General features: G+C 39.2%; 1 protein-coding gene across 3 annotated transcripts in view; it reads left to right on the top strand.

The window, feature by feature from the left end:
• DNAH8 (dynein axonemal heavy chain 8) overlaps positions 1-20,058 on the top strand; it is a 364,549-nt gene that overhangs the window by 168,497 nt on the left and 175,994 nt on the right. For all 3 annotated transcript variants that reach the window (XM_072833179.1, XM_072833178.1, XM_072833180.1), the window contains exons 43-49: positions 643-815; positions 2,188-2,366; positions 7,590-7,777; positions 8,735-8,821; positions 8,917-9,024; positions 10,266-10,400; positions 19,541-19,702. In XM_072833179.1, coding sequence (XP_072689280.1) covers positions 643-815; positions 2,188-2,366; positions 7,590-7,777; positions 8,735-8,821; positions 8,917-9,024; positions 10,266-10,400; positions 19,541-19,702 — 1,032 coding nt within the window. The remainder of the gene's footprint in view (positions 1-642; positions 816-2,187; positions 2,367-7,589; positions 7,778-8,734; positions 8,822-8,916; positions 9,025-10,265; positions 10,401-19,540; positions 19,703-20,058) is intronic.

Genomic DNA, 20,058 nt, shown 5'->3' with positions numbered 1-20,058 from the left:
CAGTTCTTCTGGGTCTTTGTTAAGGACATTTTATCCCTTTTTAAAATTTTTACTTTTTTTTTCTTTTGGTTTTGTTTTCCTTGGTAATTCCTACTATTTTTTTTTCAGATTTTAATTTGAATATTTCTTTCTCCAAGTATCCCTTTCAGGCCCCCTAGACTACATTAGGTCCTCTTGCTACATATTTCCATGAACTCTGAATTTCTTTACATATTTTTTTGCAATTATTTGCTTACCTGTTTGTCTTTTGTCTTCTTCTGTCAGCTCCAGAAGGCAGGAACCAGGCCTGTCTGTGTTCACCCAGCAGTGTCAGGTGTAAGGACGGGCTCAATAAATGTATGTTAAATAACTGAGAATCAGGGGCACCGAGGGAGCTCAGTGTTGAGCATTTGCCTTTGGCTCAGGTCGTGATCCCAGGGTCTTGGGATCGAGTCCTACAACAGGCTTCCAGCAGGGAGCCTGCTTTTCCCTCTGCCTATGTCTCTGTCTCTCTCTTTGTGTCTCTCATGAGTAAATAAAAATAAAATCTTAAAAAAATAACTGAGAATCAGTTTGCAGATGAGTGAATAAAAACTGCCCATATGCTTGTGTTTTATGCTATTGAAATTCAGTATAAATCTCTTTGTTTTTCATGTCTTTAAGGTAAAAATGCATATCAAATCAGTTACTGACTTTGAATGGCTAAAACAGAGTAGATTTTATTTTAAGGAGGATTTGGACCAAACTGTGGTGTCAATCACAGATGTGGATTTTATTTATCAAAATGAATTTCTGGGATGCACTGATCGTCTTGTTATCACTCCACTAACAGATAGGTAGGAAACTCAGTTTTTGTTATTCCATTTTGTAATTAAGTGATGTGCTAAGAATTGCTTTAAAATTGCATTTGAAATATTAGCAGAAGCATGTTGCTGTCGTGTTAGGTCTATGCTAGCTCATCAAAGTCAGTCTAACAATGAAATAACCAAGGTTGGTACTTGAAGGTCCACGTACATTATGTTTTTGTGAAGCAGAGAAAGATAAAAGAATGAAAGCAAGGTTAAATGTTGACTATGAGTAAGATACTAATGAATTTTAGATTGCAAGGTGGAAAAATTTCTCTGGCACCATAAAGGGAAGTTGTTAGAATTGCAAAGAAGGAAGGGACCTTGGAGATGATCTAATTTAGTCTCTTGGTTTTCTAAATGTAGAAATTGATACTAAAGTGAAGTTGCTTGGCTGGGTATGAATAATCAGTCAATGGCTGATCTCACAGTTCTTTCTAGTATGTGACACCAGACAGAACTGGACCTTTTTCATCTCCACATCTCACAACACCCACTCCAATACATTGTACATAGAATATGCTCAATAAGTGTTTGTAAAATTGACTTAAATTGGGTCATAGAACAATTAATTCCACTATTACTTTAAATAGGACTGCCTACAGGTAAAATTATGACACAAATTATGCCTACTGATTCATCCAACCTCCTTCTCTACGCCCAGGGCATTGTAGCATAAAACTTGTCCATGTGCTTCTTCTTCCACTGAGATTTCCATAGAAGACTACATGTCTCATGAAGCTTCACTAAGTTTTACTTAGATCTGAAGCAAATTTAACTGAAGCTGGACTATAGATATAAGAAGGCTCACTATATTATTTTTTATACTTACCTAAATGAGTGAAACATTTCATAGTAAATTGATTTTTTGCAATGGTATCCTGCAGTTGGCTCATACCAGCTTTTGAGAATCAACTGTAAGCATCTCTTCCCAGTTTTGTGATATCACATCAGTAGCTTATCATGGGCTCTAGTGGAAATATTTATACTACAGAAATTGGCAAACATGAACATCAGATTTTTTTTGAACTGGAGAGCCAGTTGTTCAACATCTGTCAGCATACCACTGCTTATTTGGTTCTCTGATGTATGAACTATGCTGATCACAGTGGAAGGAAGGCCTGAAGGTTTTAGGTCAGAGTTGAGAAGTTTAGAAAATTTGTCCCAAGAAATATTGGCAATTGTTGTACTACTTGTAGTGAGTATCAAGTACTCCAGCCTTTTTTGGCTGCCTCTTTTTTGTGGGCTGCACAAATTCTAAAATAAACAGGCCCATTCCAGTCACATTTGACTCTGGCTTGTGCTTAACTGTAGTAACGTGTTATCCCATATTCCCGGTGCTTTATCTGATTGACATTTGCAGATGCTATATCACCTTAGCGCAGGCTTTGGGAATGAACATGGGCGGTGCTCCAGCAGGACCTGCGGGCACTGGCAAAACAGAAACTACGAAAGACATGGGAAGATGTTTGGGAAAATATGTGGTCGTGTTTAACTGCTCAGATCAAATGGATTTCCGAGGGCTAGGAAGGATTTTTAAAGGCAAGTGTCAAAGGCTGTTATTTTTGATGAATGTATTTTTAATGCTCTTTAACATTATTTTCAGATGTAAACCTAATGGGATATTTTTCTACATAAGCAAAATTAGTATAGGTTAGTACATATGATCTTGCCATTTTTCTGGGTGAAAAATGGCTGGATATCATCAATTTCATATGGTTCAAGACTATTACTGGCATTCTAGTCCATGAGTTGAGTGTGTATTAGATTGTGAAAATGGAATCAATTTATTATTTCCCAAAACAGTGGTGGAGGGGATAAGATCAAGACAGCAAACCCATGACACATGTGGCTTCCCTTCCTGCATTAAATCCCACTGAAGAGAGATATCATTTAGAACATAATTTAGAGATTGTGGTATTGGTGCAGGGATTGATAAATAGGCCGGTGGAATATAACAGAGAATGCAGAAGTGGGCCAAGGACACTTGACATATGGCAAAGGTGGTATTGTAAATCAGTGATGAAGAGATAGACTTTATAAATCATTCTGGGACAAGAGATGATTAATATTTAACAAAGGAAATAGGATCCCTACACATATAAAAATTGGCTGCCACAACCATATATAAAAATCACTTCTGGGGATTAAACACTTAAATGTGGTGGGCAAAACTATACAGTTTTTAGAAGATAAGAAATAAAAATATCTTTGTTCTCAGAGAAAGGAATTTTTTTTAAAAGATTTTATTTATTCATTCATGACAGACAGAGAGAGAGAGAGGCAAAGACACAGGCAGAGAGAGAAGCAGGCTCCATGGAGGGAGCCCCATCTGGGACTTGATCCCAGGACTCCAGGATCATGCCCTGGGCTGAAGACAGGCGCTAAACCGCTGATCCACCCAGGGATCCCCGAGAAAGGAATTTTTTTTTTGAGAAAGGAATATTTAATACAAAAATCATGAGCCATAAAAGAAAAATGGATACATTGCTTGCCCCAAATTAAAAACTTCTGTTCATCAGTGGATATCAAAGAGAGAAAAGCCATGTCAGAAATTTGGAAAGGCATTAGCAACCTATGTTGCCTACAAAGGATTAGTCTCCCAAACACATAAGTAATGTCCATGAATGAATGAGAGAAAGATAACCCAATAGAAAAAAGTCTTGAATAGACATTTCACAAATGAAGAAAACCAAGTGACCAGCAATCAAAGAATTACATATTATAAAGAGATTCCATTTTGTACACAGCAGATTGACAAAAATTTAAGTGTGACATTTTGACCATTGGCAAGGTAGAGTGTAACAAATTATCATCAGCTACTGGTAGGAGTAAAAAGTTGTTTGGAAAAAACAGCACCATGTGTCTTCTCATGTATCCCACCTCCTGGTATATAGTCAGGTAAATGACACTCATGTCTGAGAGTTTGTGTGTAAATGTTTGCTGCAGCAATTCTTATAACAACAATCAACTAAAAACAACTCTAGTGTCCTCCACAGTGGACTGGACACATAGACACATAAAATGGGAAAATATCATTTATATACTGTATATACAGGAAGGAAAAAAGTATAACGTGTATATATGAAATTGAGTATAACAGTCCTATATAGCAATGAAAATGAATAACGACAAGATGATGCATTCACGTAGAGCTGCCTCACAGATACAACTTGGAGTGAAGAAAAATACATATGGTATGATTAAATTTATTTAAAATGCAAAAATAGGTAAAACTAAAAATACATATCATTTAGATATGTATACATAGATAGTAAAAAAGCAAAGCAAAGCAAGAGAATGATGCAGACTAGCAGTCCCTCCTTTTCTTCTGGGAAGGAAGAAAGAGGAGATAATAGGAGAGAAGTACACTGGAGCTTTTTTGTATTAAAATCATGAGTTCACTCATGTAGTCTTCCTTTAAATACGATATGAGAAAATCCCTGTAATAGATACCATGAGATTGTACATCCAGCTTTCACCTTTTATGTGTATGTATATATCATCTGAAATATGTATATATGTAATTTTATATATATATATAATTATATATATATATAAATTCACAGTCTTTATGTGATATTTCTCCATTTAAGAGAGAGAACAAAACATAAGCTATAGACTGGGAGAAGATATTTTAACATGTATAGCTGCTAAAAAATTAATATGCAGCATTAAAAAAGATTTTCTTCCAATCATGAAGAAACCCAAAATAAAACACAAATGAGATACTAATTTCACTCCTGCCAGAGTGGCAACAATGGAAAAGTCCGGCCAAACCACTGTTGGTAAGGATTTATAGAAATTACAACAGGGAGATCCTGGGGTGGCTTGGTGGTTTAGCACCTGCCTTTGGCCCAGGGCATGATCCTGGAGACCCAGGATGGAGTCCTACATCAGGCTCCCAGCATGGAGCCTGCTTCTCCCTCTGCCTGTGTCTCTGCCTGCGTCTCTCTTTCTCTCTCTCTGTCTTTCATGAATGAATGAATAAATTTTTTAAAAATCTTAAAAAAAAAAAGAAATTACAACAGTTAATACTTATGTGTGTGCAAATTGGTAGAGCTGCTTCTGAGAACAGCCTGGCAATAGGTGGTAAATGTGAAGATGCACATACTCTCTTTGACCTAGCATTTCCACTTCTCACATTTTGTAAAAAGACATGAGCCAGATTGATACATTGTTATAGCAAATTATTAGGAGCAAACCAAATATCTATTGAAAGTAGAATGAATTTTTAAACTGGTATATTTAGGCAATGAAATACTGCACAGTACAGCATTTTAAAATAGTGAATTAGATCTATGTGTATCAGCTTAGATAGATCTCAAAAATAATATTGAGCAAATAAATCAAATTTCAGAAGGGTATACAGTATTTTATAAATAGATACATGTAGATAGATGCATATAAATCTCAAATAGGCAAAACATATAGTGTTCATGAATACATACATAAAAGCAGTAGTTTAAAGGATGCCTGCAACCACTGACCTCAAATTCAGGATACAAGTTCCCTCTGGAGGAGGAGGGAGTGTGGATCCAAGAGAAACATACATGGATTTGAGCTGTAGTTCTAATATTTTATTCTTTAGAATGAAATTTGAAGGAAAAAATTTTTAAAGATTTATTTATTTATTTATGATAGACATAGAGAGAGAGAGAGGCAGAGACACAGGAGGAGGGAGAAGCTGGTTCCATGCCGGGATCCCAACGCTGGACTCGATCCCAGGACCCTAGGATGTCCTGGGCCAAAGGCAGGCGCTAAACCACTGAGCCACCCAGGGATCCCCGGAAATTTTTTTTTTTTTAAGATTGTATTTATTCATGAGAACAGAGAGGCAGAGATATAGGCAGAGGGAGAAACAGGCTCCTCACAGGGAGCCTGATGTGGGACTCGATCCCGGAACCCCGGGATCACGCCCTGAGTCAAAGACAGACGCTCAATCACTGAGCCACCCAGGTGTCCCATGAAGCAAATTGTTAATATATGATAGGCAGGTACATGAGTATTCATTAAATTATTCTCTATAATTGCCTGTTAAGCCATTTTTGAACCCTGAGAATCATTTCCTGTATCAATGTTGTGCCCAAGATCACGAATCGGGGAAACCGCCAAGGAGCCGACACCGATGCAAACACATGAGGGTTTATTTACAAGCTCGAGCCTGGGCCCAAGTGCACCCGACGCAGAGGAGCAGGGACTTGGCCCCCGAGACTAAGAGGCTCAGCAGCTTTATAGGGGCCCGTGGCCAATGGGATACGCAGAAAGTTGCACCGTCACGCTGGTCCGCTGAGCCGGATTTCAGGTTAGGGTGTGTCCTGGTCTCTGACTAGGGCGGGGCAGTGCCCTAAGTAATAAGCAGGTCAGCAGGAGGCGGGTGCAGCCCAAAATAGAGTCAGTCCTGCTCTGCTTGTCCAGGGGTAGGGGGTTTTGTTCAATTTCCTGGGTCCCACATCAAAAAGAAGGATTCTTCTGTAGATGACTCCTACCTGAGAGGTTGAGGATAGGTGAGGGCAGCTGACTAAAGCACAAGGTAATTGCCGGGATTCTAGAATTAGAACAGATGGCAGAGAAAAAGAAAAGGAAGTGGCTGTCCCCAGTATTTTTCTTCTGTATAAATTATAATGCAGCTTTCTGAAGTGAGAATCCTGTGTACCAGCTCACGCTGTAAGCCCCAGCCCCAGAGGGATGCTCTTGCGTGCCTCTCCCATTCCTTCCCCCAAATCAGCAGAGGCAGGCATGTATCCTGCACGCAGGAATTGGCATTCGGAATGAGGAAATAACACAGAAATGCAGAGATAACAAAGTCTCAAAAAATACTTGGAGAAATTAGGGAGGCATCCCAAATAGCTAAGAGACCTACCCACCACTAAACGGATTCATAGAGGAAGAGGAGAAAACAGGAAATAAAATCAATAGCTTCAAAGGGATTCATGAATTTATATAACACGCAACCGGTTGAAGAAAAACAGGCTGTTACGAACAATAAAGCAATGGGAATAATAAATTAATGAATTAAAAACCTCTGTTGAGTTAAATAATGATCTAACCAAGAGAGAAATGCAGAGAGAAATGGGAAGTTTGGCAGAAAAGCCTAAAGGTCATAGGGATAGATAGAAAAGTTCCAACATCCCTATAATGGAAATTCCTAAAGGCGAGAAAAAAAAAAAAAACAAACAAACTAGAAGGAGCACAATAATAAAAGGAAGGAGAACATTTCATGCAGCTGAAGACAATGTTTTCATCCTTAGAGATTAGACAGGAGCAGTGTTCATAATACTGGAGTCTTCTTTGTATCAAGTTTGTAAGGAATACGTAAAACTCTCTTTGACCCTTTTCCGCCTCATCCAGCGTCCCTGCATGTCTCTCATTGCAAGAGGAAGGAAAGTGATCTGACCCGGAAAGGGCATCCCTCATTTTGTCAGTTTCCCCCAGCGTTATGGCTCTTTCAGCCCTCCATCCCCCCTGGAAGTAGCACTTCCCAACTGAATCAAAATTTATCACCCTGTGGCATCCCTGCATGTAATGACGTGCTTGTACTTTGATTTTGGCAGTGCACTATTTTCATTGTTTCCAGGATGATGTGCAAATAATTAAACCTCTCTCTGTCACTAGAATTAGATATATCTTTACAAACAGCCAGATTTGAAACTTTCTATAAATTATATTTCAATATATAATTGTTTGCACTTTAGAGAAGTGATTTTTTTGCTTGGTAGGGGGTATGTTACAAAGTAAAACTTCAAATTAACTTCTTCCTGCCAGGTCTTGCACAGTCTGGTTCTTGGGGCTGTTTTGATGAGTTTAACAGAATTGAACTGCCTGTGTTATCAGTGGCAGCCCAACAAATTTATATTGTTCTGACAGCAAGAAAAGAGAGAAAAAAACAGTTCATTTTTTCTGATGGTGATTGTGTTGATTTGAATCCAGAATTTGGAATCTTCCTAACAATGGTGAGAACATGGTCTTTAAATGCAATGTGATTAGTCTAATTACTATAGATTTAAATAAAAGAAAGCATATGTTTGTTAGTAAATGATTGACTATTCAGAGGTCATGAGTGATTCTTATCATATGATTTTTTGAGTAGCAAAAGTAGCCTGGAGAGAAGATAAAATGGTAATATGTTAATGGTAATACTAGCTACAGTTTAGTGATCACTTGTTATGTGTCCGGTGCTCAACTAAATGTTTTCTGTATTTTATCCCATAGACTAGCTACAGTAACAATCCCCAAATCCCAGTGGCTTAAAACCTCAAAGATTTATCTCTCCCACATGCCACATGTTTTTATATGTTCTTTATATAGTTAAATCCTTATGTTGCAAGATAACGCAAAATAATCTGAATTTTAAGTGTCTCAGTAGACAAAGATAAATTATAGAAAGCAAAATAGGGAAATTTTCTGATAAGCTTTATTGTAAGCAAAAAAAAAAAAAAAAAAAAGCTTTATTGTAAGCAAATATAAGCAAAGCAGTTGGGGGTAAACAATAACCCAGAAGTGATCAGTTATAACTCAGGAAATGGGATGAATGAATTTATTGTGTGATACTATGGTGTAGAACAATTTAAAAGAAGAGTAACATTCTTCTTGGATTAAAGGGGTACCTGGGAGGCTCAGTGGTTGAGCATCTCGTGATCCCAGGGTCCTGGGATTGAGTCCCACATCAGGCTCCCTGCGGGGATATGTGTGTATGATTTTGTTAGTATAATGAACATGGAAATATGTAGGAGGAAGTGATACAACCTTAAAAATATGAATGGTCGAATACATATTTTTGAGAAAGGAGGGATTTTTTATGAATCTAATGTTTTGCAATACCAGCTTACAATATGAACTAGGAATTTGAATGTATTTGTATTCATGAAATGAAAATTATATCAATAATTCAAAACAATTTTAATTTTTAGAACCCTGGATATGCTGGGCGCCAGGAACTACCAGAAAACTTAAAAATTCAGTTTAGAACTGTTGCTATGATGGTTCCTGATAGACAGGTAGGCACCAAGATTTAAAAACATAATATAATTTATGTTCCTTACTTGTTTTTCACTAATGTTGTTGAAAAAAATCTCACAATCTTAATTTTCAGATCATTATGCGAGTCAAACTTGCAAGCTGTGGTTTTCTTGAAAATGTTATCTTGGCCCAAAAGTTTTATGTTCTTTACAAACTCTGTGAAGAGCAACTTACCAAACAGGTAACTGTAAATCTGTTTTTCTCTAGCTGCAGAACTTGATTTTTTACTTTGCGATTTTACCTTGATAAATATTAATCAGTGAGTTTTAAAAATCTTGGCTCTTTTCTAAGATATATTTATAATTCATTTATTTGTGTATTTTTAAAACCTTTTTTAGTTTGAAATCATTATGGAGTTTCAATGAAGTTGCAAAGAAGTGTAAAGGAGGTCCTGTGTACCCTACTTCCTGCAATGTTGACATTTAAAAAAAAGATTTTATTTATTTATTTGAATGAGAGAGAATAAGGGGCAGAGGTGAGGTGGAGGGCAGAGGGAGAGGAAGAAGCAGACTCCTTGCCAAGCAGGGAGCCCCACTGGGGGCTCGATCCCAGGACCCTGGGATCACAAGTGGAGCTGAAGGCAGATGCTGAATGGACTGAGCCACCTAGGCACCTCAGTGTTGGCATTTTGTAACTATAGTACAATAACAAACAATAAAACCAGAAGACCGACATCAGTACAATCCACAGAGTTTATTAAGAGTTCGCCAGCTATTACACACACACTGTGTGTGTGTGTGTGTGTGTGTGTGTGTGTAGTACTATGCAGTTATGTCACATGGGTCCATAACATGGAGATTCATGTAATCTCTACCACAATCAACATACAGGATTGTTCTGTCACTGTAGGGTTTTCCTCATGCTACCCTTTCATAGCCACACCCACCCCTCTTCCAAATCCCTAACCTCTTGCAACAAAAATAATTTGTTATTCCAAGAATGTTACAGAAATGGAATCACAGAATGTGTAACCTGTTGTTAACATATTTAAATCTGTTTGCTGTATGGACTGTATCAGATTGTAATATTCTCAAAGTATATTTAAATTGTGAACTTCCCATGGGGTGCCTGGGTGGCTCAGTTGGTTAGGTGTCTGCCTTCAGATTAGGTCATGATCTTAGGGTCCCGGGATCAAGCCCTGCGTTGGGCTCCCTGCTCAGTGGGGAGTCTGCTTCTCCTTCTCCCCTTCCCCCTGCTTGTGCTCTCTCTCTCCCAAATAAGTAAATAAATAAAATCTTAAAATTCCCAATGGAATGATCATTTTGCAATCAAAGGAAAGGTGAGAGACTGAAGCTAATGGAACTTTGCTGCTCAGCCCCTCCAAATAGCAGTGTGTACCTAATAGAATATCTCCGTGTGTATGCATGGTGAGTCTACATTTAGAACTGTTCACTGAAACACTCTTTTTTACCCCCATCTCAGGTTCATTATGACTTTGGGTTGAGAAATATTCTATCTGTATTGAGGACACTTGGATCTCAAAAAAGAGCCAGACCAGAAGATAGTGAACTGAGCACTGTCATGAGAGGACTGAGAGACATGAACCTTTCCAAGCTGGTATCTCCCTTCTCTGAATTCACTTCTCCTTCCAGATTCCTACCTGACTGTTTCCCTCCTTAGCTGATACATGGGGGTTGGCTCAGGTTGAGCTCTGAGCATTAATGATTACAGGGACATTGTGCCTCTGAAGCTACTACCCCTGTGCCTCCACAAGGCAAAAAGCCCATGGCCTTGTATGTGCAACATGGGCTGGAAATGCATCCTCTTATCAGCTATGAACCATAAAATAGGCTTCATTGGTGGGCTCTGGCCCCCAAACTTCAGTCCAGCCTTCTACCATTACCCATAATGTAACACAAACTCTAGAACATGGATATCTTGGCTTCTTGGATTTACTGAGAACCATGAGAGCTTTCACTTTCTCAGAATCTAAGTACATTTTAGCTATGTCTCTTCCAAAGCATCAGCACCACATTTTCCAAAAGTGCATTGAAAGTTCTTTGTGAAGATGATCATAGCTATCTTGCTGCTTTCATACTTGTCATATGACAGCCAGCTTCTTCGAACCAACTGGCAGACAGGTACACAGGTATTTATTCAAGGGCATCTATGTTGGGGAGGGAGGGGCAAGGGGGTGGAGGAGTAGGGTCCTCAACTCACCTGGCCCCACAAACTTACTTAGATAACTTTCAAAATATCCTGAGCACCTACAAATTCGACCTGAGATTTAAAGAGAAAACAGCTGGAATGCTACAGAGAGAAAAGTTTTGGCTTCTAACAAGAAAGGAAGGAGGAAAATAAATAAATAAAATATAAAGTGGTGGAGGGGAACCGCGAGGAGCCGGGCTAAAGTGAAGCGATGATAGACTACAGGGTGGGAAAGCCCAGCCCTGGAGAAACAGTAACTTTAAAAATCCATGCCGGAGTTTTCCCTGATGGAAAAGTGCTCAGCAAGGAAATCGGGCAGAATCACAGGAGGAGCAACGAAGCCTCAAGATTCCCGGAGTCACTATAAGAGGAGGGGCACCTGGAGGAAACTTCCCGCAAACCACGGTTTGATATCAGTAAAGGGCTGGCGTGCCACAGCCCTCCGGGCCATTTGGGAAAAGCCAATCAGTTGGGCAGGCTGGCTCCAGACGGCGGTGGCTGTATCCCATTCCCTGGGAGGAGGTCCCTGGGAGCGTGGGTCCAGCAGCACGAGCCCAGGATCCTTGGGCGCCCAAGCGGACAAAGCCAGTTATCCTCCCTTCCCCCCAGGACAGGTGGAAGTGGGGAGGGCCCAGGACAGTGAGGAATCTCCTGCCGCTGGGGACCCCCAAGCTGTGCAGATCAGTGCACCTGCGCTGCCCCTGGGAGCATCTAGGCCAGTGCGGACTGGGAGACTACGATTAGTTACTCATGGGGAGCTGACTCCAGGGCTGCCGCCATTGATGTTTTTCCTCTTTGTTTCACCATGTGCCTGGGAGAGGTGGGGCCTCTGAGGAACAAAGGCCTCACAGGATAAACAGCTTATACTGAGCCAGCACCTGACAAGGGGTAGAGCATCTCCCCTCAGGCACACACACCTGAGAATCAGCGCAGCAGCCCCTCCCTCAGAAGACCAGCTGGAAGAACAGGGGAAGAGTGAGTTTACTGATGAAGCAGGGCTGGAAAGCTCCAGGACTGAGGGAAAATAGTACACAGAACTAGATGGTCCTTTTTTTTTCTTTCTTTCTTTTTCCATTATGACTCATTTTTATATCAGACTAAACATTTCCAACATTTTTTCTCTTTTCCCACCCTAACTACAATAATTTACCAGCTCTTCATTTTTAAGTTTTTTCCTTTTTGACTTTCATATTTCTACAATTACATGTCTTAGATATATTTTTCACTTCTGGATTCCCTTCAATGTACCAATTTAATTTTGGTAGATATATGAGATAAGGGTTTTTGTTTTTTGTTTTTTTCTGCCTTGTTTTATTTTACAATGGTGGAAGTTAGCACCTTCTAAAACACAACCAACATACACCCAGAACCAAGTGGAACACTGTGTTGGTTCATCCTGTGAGATTATATTCTCTCTTCCTTGCCATTCTGCCCCCTCTTTTATCTTGTTTATGTTTTTTGTGGTCAATGTTGGGGATTTCTATAAGTATTGCCGGTTTATATTAATTTGGGATTGAGCATCTTCTAACATACAGAACAAAATACATTGAGAAACAAGAGGATTGCCTTCTAGGACTCCTCAGGTAGACTACATTCTCTTTCCACTACCACTTCTTCACGACCATCATCCCCTGTTTTTTTTTTTTTCTCTTTTTCCTCATTTCTTTACTTTTTTTTTCTTTTTTCTTCTTTGTTTTTGCTTTTTTGCTTTTTATTTTTACTTCTTTATTTTAAAATTTGTTTTTCACTTTGGTGGTCATTTTGTTTTATTTTGTTCTGTTCTTTTTCTTTTATTTTCTGGTCTCTGACCTCTTCAAAATCATCTAGGGTGTATTTAATTTAGGTTGTGGTTGATATTTTTGACTCAGCCTGTCCTACAGCCACTCTGCAATGGAAAAAATGACTAGAAGGAAGACTTCACCACTAAAGAAAGACCCTGAAATAGTACTCTCTGCCACAGAGTTACAAATTTGGATTTAAATACGATGTCAGAAAGTCAATTCAGAAGTACAATTATAAAGCTACTGGTGGCTCTGGAAAAAAGGGTAAAGGACTCTAGAGACTTCATTACTTCAGAATTGAGATCTAATCAGGCCAAAATTAAAAATAGATTAAATGAGATGCAGTTCAAACTGGATACCTAACTGGTAGGGCTAATGAGGTGGAAGAGTGAGTGACATAGGAGACAAGTTGATGGTAAGGAAGGAAGCTGAGGGGAAGAAAGAGAAAAACAAGAGCCTACAAGGAAAGGCTTAGGGAAATAAATGATAGCCTGAGAAGAAAGAATATACGTCTAATTGGGATTCCAGAAGAGATGCGAGAGAGAGAGAGAGAGAGAGATTGAGAGAGAGAGAGAGGACCACAAATAATATTTGAACAAATCATAGCTGAGAACTTCCCTAATCTGGGGAAGGAAACAGGCATTCAGATCCAAGAGATAGAGAGGACCCCCACACCCAAAAATCAATATAAAACGTTCAACACCTCAACATTTAATACTGAAACTTGTAAATTTCAAAGATAAAGAGAAAATTGTTTTAAAAAAGATTTTATTTATTCATAAGAGGCACAGAGAGAGAGGTAGACACATAGGTATAGGGAGAAGCAGGCTCCTTGTGGGGAGCCCAATAGGGGACTCTATACCAGGACCCCAGGATCATGACCTGATCCAAAGGCAGACACTCAACCACTGAGCCACCCAGGTGCCCTAAAAAGAAAATTCTTAAAGTGGCATGAGACAAAAGATTCTTTCCTCATATCCGGAAAAATGTCAGATTAACAGCAGACCTATCCACAGACACCTGGCAGGCCAGAAAGGCCTGGCAGGATATATTAAGGGTATTAAATGAGAAGAACTTGTAGCCAAGAGTACTTCATCCAGCAAGGCTGTCATTCAGAATAGAAGGAGAGATAAAGAGCTTCCCAGATAGGCAGAAACTGAAAGAATATGTGACCACCAAACAAGCTCTTTAAGAAATATTAAGGGGGACCCTGTAAAAGGAAGAGGGAGCCCAAAGAAACGATCCACAAAAACAGAGACTGAATAGGTAATGTGATGACACTAAATTCCTATCTTTTGATAGTTATTGTGAATGTGAATGGGCTAAATGATCCCATCAAAAGACGTAGGGTATTGGGCTGTATAAAAAAACAAGACTCATCTATATGCTGTCTGCAAGAGACTCATTTTAGACCTAAGGACACTTTTAGCCTGAGAATGAAAGGGTGTAGAACCATTTAACATTCAAATGGTCCTCAAAAGAAAGCTGGGGTAGCCATCCTCATATCAGATAAAGTTTATACCAAAGACTATAGTAAGAGATGAAGAGGGACACTATATCATACTTAAAGGGTCTATCCAACAGGAAGACCTAACAATCATGAATATTTATGCCCCTAATGTGGGAGCTGCTAAATATATCCATCAATTAATAACCAAAGTAAAGAGATACTTAGATAACAAAACACTAATAGTAGGAGACTTCAACACGACATTCTCAGTAAATGACAGATATTCTAAGCAGAACATCACCAAAGAAACAAGGGCCTTGAATGATACACTGGACCAAGTAGACTTCACAGATATATACAGAACTTTCCATCTGAACACAATTGAATACACATTCTTCTCAAGTGCACATGGGACTTTCTCTAGAATAGACCACATACTGGGTCACAAATCAGGTCTCAACTGATACCAAAAGATAGAGATTGTCACCTGTATATTTTCAGACCACAATATTTTGAAACTTGACTCAATCACAAGAAGAAATTTGGAAGAAACTCAAACACGTGGAGGTTAAAGAGCATCCTACTAAAAGATGAATGGGTCAACCAGGAAATTAGAGAAGAATTAAAAAGATTCATGGAAACTAATGAAAATGAAAATACAACCATTCAAAATCTTTGGGATATAGCAAAAGCAGTCCTAAGAGGGAAATATATTGCAATACAAGACTCCTTCAAAAAAAAAAAAAAAAAAAAAAGGAAAAAAGGAAAAAAAATCAAATACACAAGCTAACCTCGCACCTAAAGGAGTTGGAGAATGAACAGCAAATAAAATCTACACCAAGCAGAAGAAGAGAGGAAATAAAGATTCAAGCAGAACTCAATGAAATAGAGACCAGAAGAACTATAGAACAGATCAACAAAACCAGGAGTTGGTTCTTTGAAAGAATTAATAAGATAAATAAACCCCTAGCTAACCTTACTAAAAAGAAAAGAGAAAAGACTCAAATTAATAAAATCATGAATGAAAGAGGAGAGATCACAACCAATACCAAGGATGTACAAACGATTTTAAAAACGTATTATGAGTAGCTATAGCCAACAAATTAGGCAATCTAGAAGAATGGATGCTTGTATGGAAAACCACAAGTTACCAAAACTGGAACAGGAAAAAATAGAAAACCTGAACAGGCCAATAATCAGTGAGGAAATTGAAGCAGTCATCAAAAACCTCCCAAGACACAAAAGTCCCAGGGGAATTCTATCAAACGTTTAGAGAAGAAATAATACTTATTCTACTAAAGCTGTTCTGAAAGATAGAAAGGGACGGAATACTTCCAAACTCGTTTTGTGAGGCCAGGATCACCTTAATCCCCAAACCAAAGACCTCCCCAAAAAGGAGATTTATAGACCAATATTCCTGATGCAGACAGATGCAAAAATTCTCAACGAGATACTAGCCAATAGGATCCAATAGTACATTAAGAAGATTATTCACCATGACCAAGTGGGATTTATGGGTGGCTCAACACTCATAAAGCAATCAACGTGATAGATCACATCAAGAGAAAAAAACAAGAACCATATGATCCTCTCAATAGATGCAGAGAAAGCATTTGGCAAAGTACAGCATCCATTCCTGATTAAAATGCTTCAAAGTGTAAGGATAAAGGGAACATTCCTCAATATCTTTTTTTTTTTCATTCCTCTATATCTTAAAAGCCATTTATGAAAAACTCACAGTGAATATCATTCTCAATGGGGGAAAACTGAAAGCCTTTCCCCTAAAATCGGGAACATGACAGGGATTTCCACTCTCACCACTGTTATTCAACATAATACTAGAAGTCCTAGGCTCAGCAATAAGAAAACAGAAAGAAATAAAAGGCATTAAAATTGGCAAAGAAGAAGTCAAACTCTCCCTCTTCACAGATGACATGACACTGTACATAGAAAACCCAAAAGACTCCACCCCAAGATTGCTAGAACTCATAAGGCAATTCGGCAATGTGGCAGGTTACAATATCAGCACACAGAAATCAGTGGCATTTCTAACACTAATGAGACTGAAGAAAGAGAAATTAAGGAATCCCATTTACAATTGCACCCAAAAGCATAAGATACCTAGGAATAAACCTAACCAAAGAGGTAAAGGATCTATACTCTAAAAACTACAGAACACTTCTGAAGGAAATCGAGGAAGACACAAAGAGATGGAAAAAACATTCCATGCTCATGGATTGGAAGAATTAATATTGTGAAAATGTCTATGCTACCCAGGGCAATTTACACATTTAATGCAATCCCTATCAAAATACCATGGACTTTCTTCAGAGAGTTGGAACAAATCTTCAGATTTGTGTGGAATCAGAAAAGACCCCGAATAGCCAGGGGAATATTGAAAAAGAAAACCAGACCTGGGCACATCACAATGCCAGATTTCAGGTTGTACTACAAAGCTGTGATCATCAAGACAGTGTGGTACTGGCACAAAGACAGACACATAGATCAATGGAACAGAATAGAGAACCCAGAAATGGGCTCTCAACTCTATGGTCAACTAATATTCGACAAAGCAGAAAAGACTATCTGCTGGAAAAAGGACAGTCTCTTCAATAAATGGTGCTGGGAAAATTGGACATCCACATGCAGAAGAATGAAACTAGACCACTCTCTTGCACCATACACAAAGATAAATCAAAATGGATGAAAGATCTAAATGTGAGAGAAGCACCAAAATTTTAGAGAACACAGGCAGCACCCTCTTTGAACTTGGCCACAGCAACTTCTTGCAAGATACATCTATGAAGGCAAGGGAAACAAAAGAAAAAATGAACTATTGGGACTTCATCAGGATAAAAAGCTTCTGTACAGCAAAAGAAACAGTCAACAAAACTAAACTAAAGGATAACCTACAGAATGGGAGAAGATACTTGCGAATGACATATCAGATAAAGGGCTGGTATCCAAGATCTGTAAAGAACGTGTTAAACTCAACAGCCAAGAAACAAACAATCCAATCATGAAATGGGCAAAAGACATGAACAGAAATTTCACCAAAGAAGACCTATACATGGCAACAAGCACATGAGAAAATGCTCTGCATCACTTGCCATCAGGGAAATACAAATCAAAACCACGATGAGATTCCACCTCACCCCAGTGAGTGAGAATGGTGAAAATTAACAAGACAGGAAACCACAAATGTTGGAGAGGATGTGGAGAAAGGCGAACCCTCTTGCACTGTTGGTTGGAATGTGAACTGGTGCAGCCACTCTGGAAAACTGTGTGGAGGTTCCTCAAAGATTTAAAAATAGACCTGCCCTATGACCCAGCAATTGCACTTCTGGGGATTTACCCCAAAGATACAGATGCAGTGAAATACTGGGACGCCTGCACCCCAATGTTCATAGCAGCAATGTCCACAATAGCCAAACTGTGGATGGAGCCACAATGTCCTTCAACAGATGAATGGATAAAGAAGATGTGGTCTATATATATAATGGAACATTAGTCAGCCATCAGAAAGGACAAATATCTGCCATTTGCTTCAATGTGGATAGAACTGGAGGGTATTATGCTGAGTGAAGTAAGTTAATCAGAGAAGGACAAACATTATATGGTTTCACTCATATGGAGAATATAAGAAATAGTGACAGGAATTAAAAGGGAAAGGAGGGGAACTGAGTGGGAAAAACTATTGAGGGAGACAAAGCACGAGAGAATCCTAACTCTGGGAAATGAAGAAAGGGTTGGGGAAGGGAAAGTGGGCAGGGGGTTGGGGTAACTGGGTGATGGGCATGGAGGGCACTTGATGGGATGAGCACTGGGTTTCATACTATATGTTGGCAAATCAAACTTCAATAAAAACAAATTTAAAAAATTTAAAAAATTTAAAAATTTTGGGGGATGCCTGGGTGGCTCAGTGGCTGAGTGTCTGCCTTGGGCCCAGGGAGTGATCCTGGGGTCCCGTGATCGGGTCCCACATCGGGTTCCCTGCATGGAACTTGATTCTCCCTCTGCCTCTCTCTCTGCCTCTCTCTCTCTGTGTCTCTACTGAGTAAATAAATAAAATCTTTTTTTTTTAAAGATAAAAAATTTTGGAACATTAAAAAAAAAGGGATCTATGTGTTACATATTGTGCCTGTGCCCTGGGAGCACAAGAGAAAGAGGAAGAAATGGTTCTTAGGAAGCTCCCAGTCTAGTTACAGAAACTAACCACTAACATCCAGTGGCTCCCTACCATTACAGAGTTTTTTTCGGTGATATTGTCTTGGTTGTGTCTCAGCAACTCTGTAGGGTATGAATGGCTAGTGTGCTCATTGCCTTTTGCCTTTTGAGGAAACCAAGTCTAGAAGACTCACCCACAATCACAGTCAGTTGAGAAGCTGGAACAAAAACCCACAAGACTTTCTGACGCCAAATCCTCTGCCCCTTTCAGAGGATAATAGTCTTCTTGAAACTGCTAGGCAGGAATTCCAGAAGGCAACAGAGGAGTCCCAGAGAATTAGGAGATATCAAAGGGGCCAGCAGTTGAGAACATGGTGATATTGATATTAATGAGGATTAATTAGGGTTAGTTTTCTCAAATCTACAGCTTGTAAGGAAGGCAGAGCACTGCTCTGATGGTTTTCCAGCCACTGTTGGATGAGCCAGGCAGGTAGGATTATGGCTCTTTTCTTTTCTTTTCTTTTCTTTTCTTTTCTTTTCTTTTCTTTTCTTTTCTTTTCTTTTCTTTTCTTCTTTCTTTCTTTCTTTTCTTTCTTCTTTCATTTCTTTTTTCAGATTTTTATTTATTCATGAGAGACAGAGAGAGAGAGAGGCAGAGACACAGGCAGAGGGAGAAGCAGGCTCCATGCAGGGAGCCCGATGTGGGACTCGATCCAGGGACTCCAGGATCATGCCCTGGGCCGAAGGCAGGCGCTCAACCGCTGAGCCACCCAGGGATCCCCTATTTTCCTAATTTAAATGGAATATTAATACTCTATTTTCATGGGGCTGGGACTATTACTTGCATGTTTTTAAAGTTAACCCATATACCTGTTTGTGAGACGCATGGAATTCCTATGATAAAGTAATGAGATCAAACCTTGAGCAGTAGACTGTAGAAGATGTTGAATGCCAAAGAGCTCTGGGTACAATGCTATAGGTAATATGGATTCAGAGGTAGTGTTTAGCAATTGGTTCTAGAGGATACAAGTCATGGTAAGAGAGTGGTATATGATTTTCTGGGCATCTAGTGATATAAGTGCTATGACCTTCCTCACCGGCCCATAATTATTTGTTGGCTGAAGAAGTATATTTATTCTCTGCCATCTTAGGTTGATGAAGATGAACCCCTGTTCCTCAGCTTAATCAATGACCTGTTTCCAGGATTACAACTGGATAGTAGTACCTATGTGGAACTGCAAGCTGCAGTAGCCAACCAGGTTCAGATAGAAGGTTTGATTAACCACCCGCCCTGGAATCTCAAACTTGTGCAGGTAAAGACATTTTAATCTATTACCAGTATCATAACAAGTGTGTGTTGTCAAAAGATCACCATTTGAAGAGAAGAATGCAGGATATTAGTTTTACTTAATGTAAAGGTTGAAAGTAAATGAAAAACATCCTTGCAAGCAGAGTCCTCAGGAGGATGTGTTGATCCGAGAGAGAGAGAGAGAGAGAGAGAGAGAGAGAGAGAGAGAGAGAGAGAGAGAGAGAGAGAGGATTGACCCTGCCTTGCAGTAAACAAGCAGTGATTTACTGAGATTACCTATTTCTGGGGAGCAGGTTGGGCAGTAGCCAGAATCTCAAGAACAGTTGGGAGGAGAGTAGGCGTTTTTTTAGATTTTATTTT

Source organism: Canis lupus, chromosome 7, assembly GCF_048164855.1.
Source record: "Canis lupus baileyi chromosome 7, mCanLup2.hap1, whole genome shotgun sequence".
NCBI lineage: Eukaryota > Metazoa > Chordata > Mammalia > Carnivora > Canidae > Canis > Canis lupus.
The sequence above is the reverse complement of the archived record's forward strand: the minus strand, read 5'-3'. Positions and strand labels throughout refer to the sequence as shown.